General features: G+C 36.1%; 1 protein-coding gene across 1 annotated transcript in view; it reads left to right on the forward strand.

Moving 5' to 3' along the window:
* LOC139116254 (centrosomal protein of 164 kDa-like) overlaps nucleotides 1–15,722 on the forward strand; it is a 50,740-nt gene that overhangs the window by 19,819 nt on the left and 15,199 nt on the right. The window contains exons 17-22 of the mRNA XM_070678842.1: nucleotides 572–799; nucleotides 4,224–4,292; nucleotides 4,897–5,090; nucleotides 7,414–7,537; nucleotides 11,079–11,145; nucleotides 14,212–14,300. Of these exons, the coding sequence (XP_070534943.1) occupies nucleotides 572–799; nucleotides 4,224–4,292; nucleotides 4,897–5,090; nucleotides 7,414–7,537; nucleotides 11,079–11,145; nucleotides 14,212–14,300 (771 nt within the window). The remainder of the gene's footprint in view (nucleotides 1–571; nucleotides 800–4,223; nucleotides 4,293–4,896; nucleotides 5,091–7,413; nucleotides 7,538–11,078; nucleotides 11,146–14,211; nucleotides 14,301–15,722) is intronic.

A 15,722-nucleotide genomic window follows, 5' to 3' on the forward strand; every position in this document is an offset into this window, starting at 1 on the left:
AACAAAAATAGCGAATTTGCAATCAACATACAGAACAAAAATAGTGAATTTGCAATCAACATACAGAACAAAAATAGTGAATTTGCAATCAACATACAGAACAAAAATAGTGAATTTGCAATCAACATACAGAACAGAAATAGTGAATTTGCAATCAACATACAGAACAAAAATAGTGAATTTGCAATCAACATACAGAACAAAAATAGTGGAAAAATTATCAAAAGTTACAACTGCTGACCCTTTAAGCTGACGATGCTGAATATTTGACAGAATTTGTTATTTTCTTTACCATGATGTAACACTGTCAACAAGTTAGTCACCACACATCTGCTGTGTGTTCCTTTGCTTGCAAAGTCCATTAATTCATGCATTTATGGATATAACACACCCTATGTACAAATTAGAATGACCTCCATATCACCTTCAAAACAACAGCAGCATCAAATCATTATTACTAAGGGTCTCCAGTACTAAAGGTGCATTTCATTTGAGTATGAACATCTTGCAAAGGGCAAAATTACTTGTATAAACCATATAAAGTCAGTGATACCATAATTATTATCTCCAGGAAATAAAGGAGAAGAAATCCTTCAGAGAGAAACTTGAAGCAGAAAAGAAGAAGATGTCAAAGGAACATGACAAGATTTTGAATGAAATGAGAAAACAGTTTGAAGAAAAGAAAGACAAAATTCATGAAAAGCACGAAGAACAGGATGGCGCTTTAAAAGAAATGTCAGAGGCATTAGAAAGAAGGAAGAAAGAGTTACAGAGAGAACTGAAACAAGTTGAAAAAGAGGTGAGCTACAGCTATGGACCAAAATAATACCAAAATAATCCTGTTGGTGAGAAACTATTTTACACTGCCAATCTTTTCAATATTTTTATGAAAACACCTTTCATGTTAGTGCATTCTCCACAATTGAATGAACTATTTAATATATAAAATTAACAATATAGATTACATGTAGGAATACATAGGAATATATGTGACTGTGTTTGCATCAGGTTTATATGTTATGGCATAGGTTAACAGATAACTTGTCATCAGTAAAATTTAGTTTCCCTTTCCTATGAAATTTTGAATATATAATGGTTTTGGATAGATTTCTGTAGCAGTAATATATTGCAGAAGTTTCCAGAAATTTCCATATGAATTGTAGTGGTATCAGTGTTTAAATGGCAGCTTTCACGCATGACAAGTCTTGCATGTGATTAAGGGAAGAGGAAATTTTCAAATAGGCGGTACCACCAATACCTCCCGCGGTATACCTCTAACCCTGGAGGGACCGGCGGTAAGGCAATTAGCAGCTTTTAATGAGCTTGCATGCATAATGAGACCACGGAAAACCACGCTGCTTAGTACATTATTAGTAAACTATTGTTTTGAAGTCTTCTGATTTTTGCGGTCAGCCATTTGGAAACTGAGTGAATGAAAGAGAACGGGCCTCATGCATGGTCACCTGGCAGTGTCTGACTTGTAATCAGTATGGGAATCCCCAAGAGTGCTGTTGCCGTTTAACGACATTAGCTCAGAATAGGGCCATGGCCACAAGTTGCTTGGCAACCACGAAAATGTTGCGTTAAGTAAATTTTTAGTTCTCCAGAAAATGCGACTGTGTGAGCATGTTGTGTGAGTCGGCACTTCTCAATCCAAATCTGTGCAAAACGTTACGCGCACAGTTCGCAGAAGCCACTCTGCTTTGCGTTCTCGCTACGAGTGCAATCTTCTATCAGCGAGTTGACATACCGGCGTAAATCATGGACGAAAAAAAATAGAGGCACGTCATTTCATTGCAGTATTGTTTATGGGTATCCCTAAATTGCAGAGGTAATATGGTCAAATGGAAAAGATGGACATCTTAACAGAGGGAGTGTACACGTAATTGTTAACTGATCTAGCATCGATGTTAAAATAGTCATAAATTGCCGATATTTATCGAGTAAAGTTTCGGCGATTTCATGAACCCAGCGTGCCCAGACACATGACGCGTCAGTAATAAAAAGTGTTGAGAAATGAAGTCACAAATTTCCGACATATATTGGTGATTTTACAGACCGAACATCACATCAAGTATCGATATTATGACAGAAATATGTTGGACATCAAAGCTGGATGCTGATATTCAAAAAATATGTACGGTAAAGTCTTACTGTACTTTCATGGTCAATGGAATGTTGCTTACTTTCGGGCAGTTGGAGGTGGACATCAATTATGCAAATCAAATACGTCACAGGGTTCACGAACTCGATGTCGTCATCATATGCATAGAATCCCACGCCCAAAAAAAGATCATCGCATAGAGTGTCACGTTCAGCAAACGATTTTGGGACAATGTTTTTAATCAGGCAACGTCTAAATTGACCTTTTAACACCAAGAGTCTTTGGATAACAAGTCTGATTTATGTAGAATCATTATTGAACGTACGTCAGCCAAGTTTAGCCACGCTGACGGGACTTCAAACAAATCAAGATCATGGAATTTTCAGAGCTGCAGTGGGCTTAATTACGTATCGCCATGGATATACAAAAAATGGTAACGGTGAGCGGTGTCGCTTGACAAAATGTCGGCATTTTATGAGGATCAGCACAGAAATGATCTTTTAAATTTTACTGTGCAGAATAGTCCACAGACACATTCATTCAAAATTATCAAAATGCAGAGTGATTTTTACCTAGAGAAGCGTGGTCCGTAGCGGCACATACCCCGTCGCGGCTATGGTTATCGATGCGTGCAGAGCCGTAAACTACGTCGATATGTCGGTCAATTTATATTTTTCTTGATTATTTCATAGTGATCGCGCCAACTAGATTTGCAATATCTCTGTCACTCTGTAAAAAACTACAATGCTATCAACACAAGACATAACATTGGTGTCGTGTGATAAACACATAAATATTTCTAGTTTATTCCTTGCTTACATTCATTGTTCTGTTTGCTCAGAGTTCAAAGAATACCTACCATTCCGTAATCTTGAATGCAGAGCTTCAGACTTCAAAACAATTATACCAGCAGCGTATTTTATTGACCCGAACTTTATAGCAGAATGCTTTCTTTATTGAACGTGTTTATGAAGTTTATTAACATAAACATGTGATCGTAAACTTGCTCCAAGTCTGTAGGCGTATAAATATCAGAATGGCATAAATTTAAGGAATAAACTTCGCCTGCCCGGTTCGCATGTCGGGTTGGTGATAGGCTGTTACGTAGTCGTTGGGTGAACGATCTGATGTTCACTCAAGTGGCTAAAACGTCGCACCCCATCGTTTCGCCGATTTTAACTGGTAATTTCAGTGCCTTCTTTATTGAGTGCAAGGACATTTATGCTGCTATCAAATGCAGACAAAAAATAGACACGACAAATTGTCTCCAGACGCCATGTCGATATTTGCTATCATGGAATGGCTCTGCTGATGTAAGACCCGAGTTTTACTTCCCGATCTCGCACAAATTGAACAAATTTTGGGTGTTGTAATTAACTTGAACTTTACATTTGATAAATCGTCAACTCTTTTTTGTGACATCGATTACACCTAAGACATGTTAGGGGGTGTTCATAGATTGCACCTTTTTAATAGGTATTTAGTGTGCAATATTTTACAGAGTGACGGAAGTGAACATACGCAACAGTGACGACTTACTAGTTTTTTAGACCAAGACGTACACGCTCTCTCTCTCTCTCACTCCTCTCAAAAAAATACTGCAAACTGTAGCCGTTCAGGCCATTTACCGCTGTGCCCACGGTATTACCGTGATCATTAGGAGTAGTAGAGGTGTGAATGTTTCACTTCCAGTCCGCGGTTATGACTTTCTCATGAATATTCAGGGTCTCCGAGCGGTGGTAATCTGGCGGTAAGCGAGGCAGAGGTATACCGCGGGAGGTATCCGGCGGTACTGCCTGTTTGAAAATGACCTCTTCCCTAAATGCAAACAAAAATGGAGATAACCATAATTGAAGTGTGTTGAGAATATTTTAGTAAGTTGTTGTAACTGTGAAATATTTACATATATCTACTTTCATTGAATACTTTCCCGCTAGAGGGTATCAAATGAATATATACGTATCAAATTAGATTATGGTATTTATATGGGACCATTGTCACTCTAACAAGAAGGACTATTATGGGACATACCAAATTATATATTATAAATGGCGAATAGTCTCTTAGGAGACGAACTGTTAAACTTGCATGATAAAGACACAAGGCTTTCATATTATAGGAAAAAAGCCTTGATAGAAGACAGGAACGACTTAGAGAAGATATGGAGAAATTTGACCAAGAACAAGATGTGAGTGTATTTTAATTTGTGCAATAAGATTTATACACTATAGCATTGAATTTGTAATATATAGCCATAGGTATCTTGACACCACAATTTATTAGTTCTGTAGTCATATACACAGCCACATGTTTTGTATACAATACATATATATGCCTCATTCTAATAGTTTTCCGAACAATGTAGTCTTATAATACAAGAAGGGAAGACCTATAAGTATCTTTATTTTTCCTGAATGTTAGAAGTATCTTGTTACATGAGTGAAGAATAGAGTATCAATCAAAAATGTAATGTCATCAACAAATTCAGCTATTGATGAATCAGCATCAACATACCCACCTTATCAAAATTATGTTATCCTATCAGCCAGTAATCTGTTAGTTGGATTCATGATGTTGATCACCATACTCTATCATGTAGCAATATATGTATCAGATCAGCAATTAATCTGTTAGTTGGATTCATGATGTTGATCACCATGGTCTATTATGTAGCAATATATGTATCAGATCAGCGATTAATCTGTTAGTTGGATTCATGATGTTGATCACCATGGTCTATTATGTAGCAATAAGCTGAGTCATTTTAGTTTAATGTTTGTGTGAAATACCAGGAAGCATTTGTTAAGAGAGCTGGTGATGCCAATGCTATGGATTTAGAAAAATTACGAGCAGAGAAGAGACGTTTACAGAATGATATCAGAGAACTCAAAAAAGAATTACAGGATTTGAAGAAATTGAAATCCAGATTAGAATCTGACATCAAGAAGCTGAAGAGATCAAGAGAAGAATATGACAAGAAATCAAGGTAAGACTGTTATCAAAGAGAGAAGGTAACTTGGGTCAGCACAAACAAATATCGTATACTTTGTGTTGGATTCCAGTGGCCTTTGTACTCTATGGTATATACATGTAGGATGGTGTGACCTTAGTATTGAAAAGAATTGGTATTCATACTGAATGTCTATAGGATGGTGTGACCTTAGTATTGAAAAGAATTGGTATTCATACTGAATGTCTATAGGATGGTGTGACCTTAGTATTGAAAAGAATTGGTATTCATACTGAATGTCTATAGGATGGTGTGACCTTACTATTGAAAAGCATTGGTATTCATACTGAATGTCTATAGGATGGTGTGACCTTAGTATTGAAAAGAATTGGTATTCATACTGAATGTCTATAGGATGGTGTGACCTTAGTATTGAAAAGAATTGGTATCCATACTGAATGTCTATAGGATGGTGTGACCTTAGTATTGAAAAGAATTGGTATTCATACTGAATGTCTATAGGATGGTGTGACCTTACTATTGAAAAGCATTGGTATTCATACTGAATGTCTATAGGATGGTGTGACCTTAGTATTGAAAAGAATTGGTATTCATACTGAATGTCTATAGGATGGTGTGACCTTAGTATTGAAAAGAATTGGTATTCATACTGAATGTCTATAGGATGGTGTGACCTTAGTATTGAAAAGAATTGGTATTCATACTGAATGTCTCAGTATCAGGAGTACTATATGCAAGTTTTGTGAGGTAACAACAAAAATGATGTGTTACATAGTAATCTTTACAGCCCTGATACGGCTTTTGCGGCCCGAGGTCATACGGCGGAAGGGCCTGAGCTTGTGAGGGCCCATACGCCGTACGATCAAGCCCTGCAAAAGCTGTATCAGGGCTGTAAAAGTTTTATTATATACCTTATGGAATGACAAATATGTAGTTTACATAATATTCAACATTGTTTAGGCGATAAAAATGTGTGCGATATCAAAAATTCTTCGCCATTTGTGTCAATTTTTCATAAATGCGATGGCCGCTTCCCTTTGCGGATTGACATACATAACTGCAGAATTCTAAAACGCACAAAGCAACATCCGTACTATTACGTGACCAACAGAGATCCAGGCTGAAATCGAGATGTAAGAATGACAAAAGCATGATGTCAATTTATTGTAATATATACTGAACAAGCACGCACTTAGTATACTCAGGATTTCACTAGAATTTAGGAATATAAGTCGATGTCACCGTCGTGGCTCTATTGTTGCCATACACAACTACGATCTGAGTGAGCAGACGTTTTCCTAATCTCCCGCTGGCTTTGTGTACGATGGAATGTTTGCGGATAGCAACGCGTGTAGCAACCAGAATTGAGATAGTTCAGAAATGCACGTGATTGTCCATATTTTGGCACCGGGCCTGGGTGTGATACATAAATAAAATTCACAGAAGTGAGGGCACTTGCCCCCTAGCTTTACAAAGGCACGTGAATGTAGGTACATGTACCGGTATATGATAAATCACAAAAACACATGGAAACTCTTATTCATTCAGCAGAAGCTTTCCAATTGGATTCACAGAATATTTAAATAACCTCACATGAAGGATGAAGTTGGACTTGTGGCAAGAATGTTTATCGCTGATCCTAGTGATAGGCACACTACACCACATTCCCACCCATAGATTCTGAAATCATTCTCAGTGTTAAACATTGACCATTTGTCCATGCTGTATTCAGAGTTGAAAGGGATCTATTCACCAGACTACTCCACTATTCAACTCTTGATTTTTCAAGCAGTGAGACTGCACACTTATCATTGAAGTGTAGCCTATATCGCTTTGCTAAGAACATTTTGGGATTGCCTCTTTGGTCTTGTATCAATCAATGATGTGTTTAAATATGATTGTTTTGTGAAATGGTATATAATGACTTGTTTTGACACTGAAACACATCACTATTAATCTGACACATAAGCAGAAAACACTGAACAACAAATCTATATTTGATCTATCTTTGTTAAATCTAATGATGGGAATTTCGGTCCACAGTGTAAAATAGGTATAATCAGTCCATGAGATTTAAAAATATCCGTATAAGTGTGGGTGTAGACACATTTGAGTTGAAGTATTGATAAAGTTTAGTATTATGATTCACAGATAAATACATTCAGAAGAGAAAAGATTACTTGATAATCAAGAGAACAACAACATAAATCAAAAATGGAAGAGATATTGATGTTATTGAATATTAGAACAGAACATTGATGTAGTAATCAAACTTCTGCAAAATAATCATTTCTATTTAGAAGATATGTTAGTACAATTGTTGTCTTTGATGTTACAGTGATTCCAAGCATGTTGAAGAGAATGATGAAGATATTGCAATAAATGGTGATGTAATGAGAACACCTAAAACACCAGGATTGAAACTGGATGAGTTGGCACCACCTAGTCCGGATAATGAAGAGGTAGGTTATCCTGGATCATATTCTAATATCCTTTTCATTGCATTCAAATTTGATTGGAAAGTTCCTAAAACTGACCTCAGTCTGTTGTTTTGAAATTATGACTTTATAAATTTAAGGGACAAATTTCCATGTTTTTGATCATAAATCTTATACATGTTTGCTTGCTTTTCTACTTTGTAAATTAATTTTTTGTGAAAAATCCCTTGAACGACTGTTTTACAGCGAGGGCACGAGTTATCGGAACACCAAATTAGGTAATTACCCAGCAACTTAGCTGAGCACTTTGCAATTTGACCTGGCATTTACCTAAACAAGAGTCTGTTTCATTGTCTGAAGACTGATAAGATATCCATCAAACTCAGCAGGCAGCTCCCACTGAGTAAACTGATATGCCTACACTGGAACAACCCATTTTCAACTGGCATCTAGTTCATGGGAAAATTGTGAAAAGGGGGAATAAATATTATGATGTAACACAATCTATTGTACTCATTTTGTGTCCTGGGCCTGAACCTGACAGGTTTTGCCTCTGTATGTTATTTGGAATTGAAACATCGCAGCATCCCTTGTAGATCTAGAGTTACAAAACTCGTCAAATTTACCACCTTCCATGAGCCCACCACCGACGTTGATGGAACAGTCCATTTTATCATATGATTGGATGGTTGCTCTGACAGTCAGTGTTTCTTCAATGTATGTAATTGCGATTAAAAAACTGGTAATAACATGCATATAAACAAAAACAGGACACAAAATGACAGCGGCAAATCATCTTTTACACTTTACAACATTTTATTCCGGCCCTTCAAAACTCTCCCATCAACTACATGCAGCTGCCAGTCAAAAATGTTTTTTGCAGTGTAGACATATCAGTTTACTCAGTGGAGGAGCTGCCTGCTGAGTGTGGTGGATATCTTATCAGTCTTCAGACCATAAAACAGACTCTTGTTTAGGTAAACGCCAGGTCAAATAGCAAAGTACTCAGCCAAGTTGCTGGGTAATTACCTAATTTGGTGTTCCAATAACTCGTGCGCCAAGTGTAGCTGCTTTTTTATTACCTTCTCGTGTCTATTTATAGACAGAGAAGGTATTAGAGTTGAAAACCAGTATGCTGCTGTCAAGTACTTCCGTCTGTCAAGACTTCCGTCTGTCAAGATCCGTTGAACGTTGACGTCATGCCATTGTGATGGGTCATATCATAAACTGGTGGGGGTGTTCATGGCTCAGGTTGAGGTGTGGGAGAACGATTTTGAGCTATGACAAAAATGAAAAGGGACTTAGCGGCATAGCCACAGTGTTAAGCCTTTCGCCAAGGTTTCTTAGTTGACTACAATCTATTACAGACTACTGAGCTGACGTTAGGGGTACTCACTTTGTGTTTGCTCACTCTGTGAGCGCTAGTGTTTGGTACTGAGTTGCATGGATATCCCTTCATGGCCTCACGTGATCTTGGCCTGTTGCATAATCTGCAGAGATGATCATATGCCTCCGAGTCTGAAAACTGTCATTGTGTAAACCTGTCGGCATTTTCCTTGCATTTTTTCTCATTTAATTTTGCAAAATATCGGCGAGTACCTCAATATTTCAAGATAACCCCTTCTTCCCAATCGTTTCCTGGAGTTTCAGAGTCATATGAACGAAAATGAGTGAAAGTTTTAGACAGGAAAATCGGACGTCGGCCATGTTCAATGTTTACAGTACAATCAGAAGTTTACGTGGAAGAATTAACCAACAAACACTATTCATGATGCCCGCCCTCTAGAGGCAGACCCTCCCATATGAAGTACCACATTTAATGCTTGTGGAAAGCTTGACCACACAATGGAGCATTTAAACTTTTAGAAAATGACAAACTGAATAAGAAGGTATTCAGAAAATGTCAAATACTGCGGAAAAATGCGCAAATATTCAATATAAACAGGTTAACTGACTGGTCAGCTATAAAAAACAATGAAAATGTATATGATCAAAAGTTTTTGAGATGCGCACATTTTAACAAATACAGAAATTATTAACATTATAAATATAAGACCAAACTATTTTTTCAGGGATGGGACAGGTTGGAAATGAGGGGTGAGAGACAAAGGCACTCCTATTGCTGCATGTGGATGCAGCCACACCATTTCATTTACAGCATACTTATTCACTGTGTTGTGTTCAAGTTCGATATTGTACTGACTGTCATACAAGGATAACATAAGCAAATCAAATGAAATTAGAAAAGGATCAATGCTGTTGTGTGGATTTTGCTGAACATGGCTGATTTTAATATTTCGCCCTATATATTTGGTATCCAGCAAAGGCATATTTTGATGTAAAGTCAAAATTAACACTACATTGCTGACAATATATTTTACCGTTTCTGCATGAACTTTTCTTTTTTAAATTATAGTATATTAGAACTTCAAACAGATTAACAGTTATCGTGATGTCAACCCATAATTTTACATCACAAAGACTGTAATTCTGCCAATTTGTTTTGTTTTTCAGTCATTTTATAAATTTTGCGCTGCACAAGATGATTGAACAAATTGCTATGTTTGAATTTGTAAACTCAAAGAATAAAAATCCTTTGGTCACAGATTAAATTATTTTTTAAAAAGAAATTTACTCTTAAACACTTTTAGCATATATTCTTTACACGGTCACGTATTTCAAGGAAAATATGCCTATTAAAAAACAGTAATTTCTTCACTTTCAATTTTTTTTCAATACTATGACAATTATCAGCCATGTGGTTATACAAACACAAGACCAGATAAAGCGTTTTTCATCATTTTCACAGGACTCTTTGGAAAATCCATTAAAAACAGTTAAAAGTGACTTAAAATGATCACTTGGTATACATTTAATTTACAGATGCCAGGTTGTGTATTTCACATGCACTCAGGTCAGTAAGGAAGTGCGTCATTATTATTTTGGACTGTGAATTCTTATTTCTGAATTATTTAACTTTTTCCCACATTGAACTATCTTTAGGCAGTTTATACTGTAGCTTAGAATTTTTTTAATTGATGTATTTAATCATCTTTTGGGTTCTTTGGGTCCATATCCCACCTCATGCCCCTACAACATCAACTATTTACCAACAACTCCATGCCAACAACCAATTACCTGACCTGGCCACACATTAGAGAAGGTACAGCGTCATTGACGGTATTTTTTGATTTGTAGATGCTATAAATTACTTCAGCGTTTTACCCCATTCCTATCACTGCAAAATTACTGACTTGTAACTTAAAGCTGTCAGCTATTAAAATGGTCTGTGAACTCTGTAATATGAGAGACAATTATTTTCATTATTTTTTACTGTTAAAATTCACAGTGAAGCTGTATCAGGTAGTAGCCTGCTTGTTTCAATCATGCCTTCAAGTTGCAGTCGTACATCAGTAACCACACTGGTCACTTTTGTTAGATCCATATCATTACATACCTCTTCATATACCAATACAGTTTTATTGATCAACAATAAAGTAATTTCTGCCCCTGCTATCACACCATCTCACTCAACCCAACTTACCTGTATTCTTGCCTTTAAAAGGAACGTGAAATGGTACATCCAAGAGATTTTGGAAAGTCTGATGAAGAAGATATTCAGGAGACTACAGGTAAATCAAAAGATTCATAAGATTCTGTGAATTCTAAATAGCATAGCTCCATCATGGTATTTACTCTTACATTTACTAACAAAATCATGTGTTGGTCAATATAGCAGGCAAAGGCTTGGGTGGACAGTTGTCTTTATGTTATCTTTTTAGCTCCGCTGTCAGCGACACGGAGCTTATCAAATAGGTTGATTTTCCGTCGTCGTCCGTCGTCTGTCGTCCGTCGTCGTCCGTCAACAATTGCCTTCTTCTCTGAAACTGCAAGTCCAATTGCTTTGAAATTTTATATGCAGTTCACTTGGGATGACCTCACTTAAGTTTGTTCAAATCGTGGTGAAATTTGCATATTTGTATTTTTGGGGCATTTTTTGCTGTTTTTGGTAAAAAAATCTTCTTCTCTGAAACGGCTTGTCCGATTGCTTTAAAATTTTATATGCAGTTTACTTAGGGTGACTTCAGTCAGATTTCTTTAAATCGTGGTGAAATTTGCATATTTGTATTTTTAAGGCAATTTTTGTCATTTTTGGTAAAAAAATCTTTAAAAATCTTCTTCTTCAAAACTAACAGTCAGATAGCTTTGATATTTGGTACATATGTCCCTAGGGATGATCTATTTCAGATTTGTTCAAATTTTGCAGAAATATTGAAAATTGCATTTTTAAGGCAATTTTTGCCATTTTTGGTCAAAAAATGTATTTCTCAAAAAGTACTCAACTGATAGTTTTGAAATTTGGTATACAGATTTGTATTGATGAACTAAGTAATACATATTGAATTTCTGATGAAATCTGTAATTTTGTATTTTCGGGGCAATTTTTGCCATTTTTGGTCAAAAAATGTGTATTTCCAAAACTGCTCATCTGATAGCTTAGCAATTTGGTATACAGGTTCCTACAGATCATCTTAATGATATTTACTGAAATTATGATGTAATCTGCAATTTTGTATTTTTGGGGCAATTTTTGCCAATTTTGGTCAAAAAATGTGTATTTCCAAAACTACTCATCTGATAGCTTTGCAATTTGGTATACAGGTTCCTACAGATCATCTTAATGATATTTGTTGAAATTATGATGAAAATTGCAATTTTGTAATTTTGGGGCGATTTTTGCCAATTTTTGGTCAAAAAATGTGTTTCTCAAAAAGTACTGGTCAGATAGCTTTGAAAATTGGTATAAAGGTTTCTACAGATGAGCTTAGTAATATATAATTTCTGATGAAATCTGTAATTTTGTATTTTTGGGGCAATTTTTGCCATTTTCGGTCAAAAAATATGTATTTCCAAAACTACTCATCTGATAGCTTTGAAATTTGGTATACAGGTTTCTATAGATAAACTAAGTGATATTTGTTGAAATTATGATGAAATCTGCAATTTTGTATTTTTGGGGCAATTTTTTCCATTTTTGGTCAAAAAATGTGATTCTCAAAAAGTACAGGTCTAACAGCTTTGAAATTTGGTATACAGGTCTCTATAGATGAACTGAATTTGATCTTTTGAAATTATGATGAAATCTGCGATTTTTATTTTTGGGGCAATCGTTGCCATTTTTGGTCAGAAAATTTTATTCTCAAAAAACTACTCATCAGTTAGCTTTGGTTGACATGTTCTTAGGGATTGTCCGATGTGATATATTCAAAGTATGATGAAATCTTCAATTGTGTATTTTGCAGCTATTTTAGCCACTTTTTTCTGGCCACTGCATTGAGCTATCAAAGATTTCCACCTTCTTCATCAACATGTGTCAAAAATAGTTATTCTCTACATAAACACAGCGGAGCTATATCGGCCGCTAGGTCGCTTGTTGTGAGAAACACTTGCCTGGTGTGCTATACAATGAAGCAAAGAACTGAAGCATTTAGATGTTTGGATAACACACCTCACTCCTCCCTCTTGTCATCTACTCAGTTTATGCACCTCACAATCACTCCAATTGCGATACAGGCTAAAAAGTAACAATGTGTTACTATAAGCTAATGAACTGAGTGTTTTATTTTCCGTGATAATCTCTAAGTGCATGAATGATGCAATCATTAGTCCCTGGGGATCAGGTAAATACAAAGTTAAATGTGCCAAAGTATCACTCACTCTATTTTTCTTATGTTGCTCATTGGGTACGGTCAGTAGCTTTCAAGAGTTCATAGACTGAAATCTTTGAAGGATAACATTTCTGTAATTTATGTGACAAAGGCAATTTCTCTTGTTAAATTCAATGTAAGCTAAGCAAAAAATTTCCAGCAATTTACAAGCCCTCTTTGGTTTACAGACAGGCATCTATAAATCACAAAGCCAATCACTGAATTCCATCTGTGAGGTGAGACAAATCAGTAATGAAAATCAAAAACATGATTAAAGAATTAAATGAAATTGATGATGGCATAAAGCAGAATGAAGTGATTCTTTGAATTGAGGCATTGTCAATGTCAGCATGGCATTTTAAAAATCTTGGGCGCTTTGCAGTTCTCTTGTACATGTGCAGGCACTCATTGTTAGTTGCAGTCGCAATGGACTCTAATCAATGACTTTGTAGTCATTGAGGAAAATAACACAGATGAATATACAGGTACTAAGATTCAGGAAGTTTACATCACTGGTGCAAAAACCTAATGGACTGTACATTCAGAGCTGATTTGGGTTTTCTGTGCATGGTAGTAGGTCCTTCCTTCTTGCATGAAGTCTGTTTTTTGGCATCAGCAACAGAGGACATGATAAACAGTTCTTGTGCATAATCATATTATCACATTCTTCAATTCCATCCTCTAACCTCTGAGCACCAGTTTTATCCATGTCAGTACTACCATGTGAACTGGAAATGGAATGTTTGTAATAAACCCCTGCATTGGTAATTGTTAGTACCAAATTATGGAGGATACTTGAATGAGACATTGACAGCATATAGACTGCTAAGATAGAATTATGTAAGTTGTATCATAGACCCTCGAGGGTCTATGGTTGTATGTCAAGGCAGAGAAATGTAGACACAGCCTTCGACACATTCTACAAGATAACCTAGTTATACTGAGTACATGTAGATACTATATGATATTTTTCACAATTGTAATCACCAGGTGAAGATGAAAGAGATAATACTGAAGAGAGACGTCCAAAGAGGAAAACAGACAGAGACAGAAGTAAAAGATCTGGTCGACGTAGTTTGGTGAGTCTGCAAAGTCGCCCAGAATGTTTTGTTTTGTTTTCCAAGAACATCATAGTCAGTGAAGATATTTTTATGGCATGCATCTGTATGGAATGCAGTAGATGCTGCTGGAGTCTAAATAATGCAATCTTTCTTAGTCAACCAAGGAAGTAACTGGGATGACTTTTATTGTGACTTTTACTGTGGAGGGAAGCCAAAGAAGGATTTTGGAAATAAGGTTTTTAGCTTGTATTTGGTATTTATATAAATACCAAAAACAGCTTATATGGTGAGTCAATGGCGTCTGTATGTCTGTATGTATGTGGGTATGGATGTGCGGATGTATGTCTGTCACACGCAAAGGCTCCCATACCGCCAAAGCTACCATCTCAGTATTTGGTGTACAGGTAGATGCAGGGGTTGAGATGTGACGATGTTCAAATGAACGTGTCAGTGTCAAAAATATGCAAATGAGGAAAGAAAGGGGGAAATCCTGCAAATGTGCAGGAGTAGTGGCAGTAACTGAAACAGCCCACACATCTGAGTAAGAGATTTTTGACCTTTAACCTATTTGTATGCAGGGTACCTATTATGTGTGGGAGTGGTGGCAGTAACTGAAACAGCTAATTAGTCATTTCCTGTCATTGTTTATGAGCTGTTACATATTAACAGACCTGCTCAAACCATAGACAGTAGAGGGGGGGAGACTGTCTATTCTCAAACTAAGAGGGACTATCTGTTTCTGCTATGCATGTTGCTAAAGTTGACCTCCAGTACCTAAAGTTTCAGACCCTATTTACTTTTGTCATTCTTGTTTTTCTGGTTTAAATATTTCTTGTTGTTTTTCTGGTTGTACTGTGCAGAAATCATTGTCATAACATTAACATAGAATTTTCCTGCAACACTTATTGTTGATCTTTGGTATGTACCAATTCTGATCAAATTTGAGCGACACCGTATAATTGCGGTATTTTTATAAATAAAAAAACTCTGCTAAATCAGTGTATTTTTGATGGCATTGGAACTGTGCTATGGATAGGCATTCACTGTGACATGGTATTACTTTTCTGTCTTTTGTTGAAGTGATGGAAATCCTGCAGTTGTCATTTTCATGTGTGTGAAAAGCTTTTGATTCCATGCCTGACTTTTCTACACAACTCTGTAGAGTATTTAAGAAACTTTTCACTCAAAGATGAATCCTGACAGGAAGAATGCTCCATTCACAATGTTCTGACATGAATCAAATGTTAAATTTATCTTGTGAGAAATCATGCAGAATTACACTGAGAATTACCAGAGCATCCACTTCTGTCGTTGTCATTTTACTTGAAACTTTGCACATTGTGCAATCAAAGAAATTTAATTTTGATTTTATTTTGGTGTAATCTTCAGTTAATATTAAATAATACTTTACTACTAACAAATAATACTTCATGATGTCAG

This window comes from Ptychodera flava, chromosome 17 (genome assembly GCF_041260155.1).
Source record: "Ptychodera flava strain L36383 chromosome 17, AS_Pfla_20210202, whole genome shotgun sequence".
Taxonomy (NCBI): domain Eukaryota; kingdom Metazoa; phylum Hemichordata; class Enteropneusta; family Ptychoderidae; genus Ptychodera; species Ptychodera flava.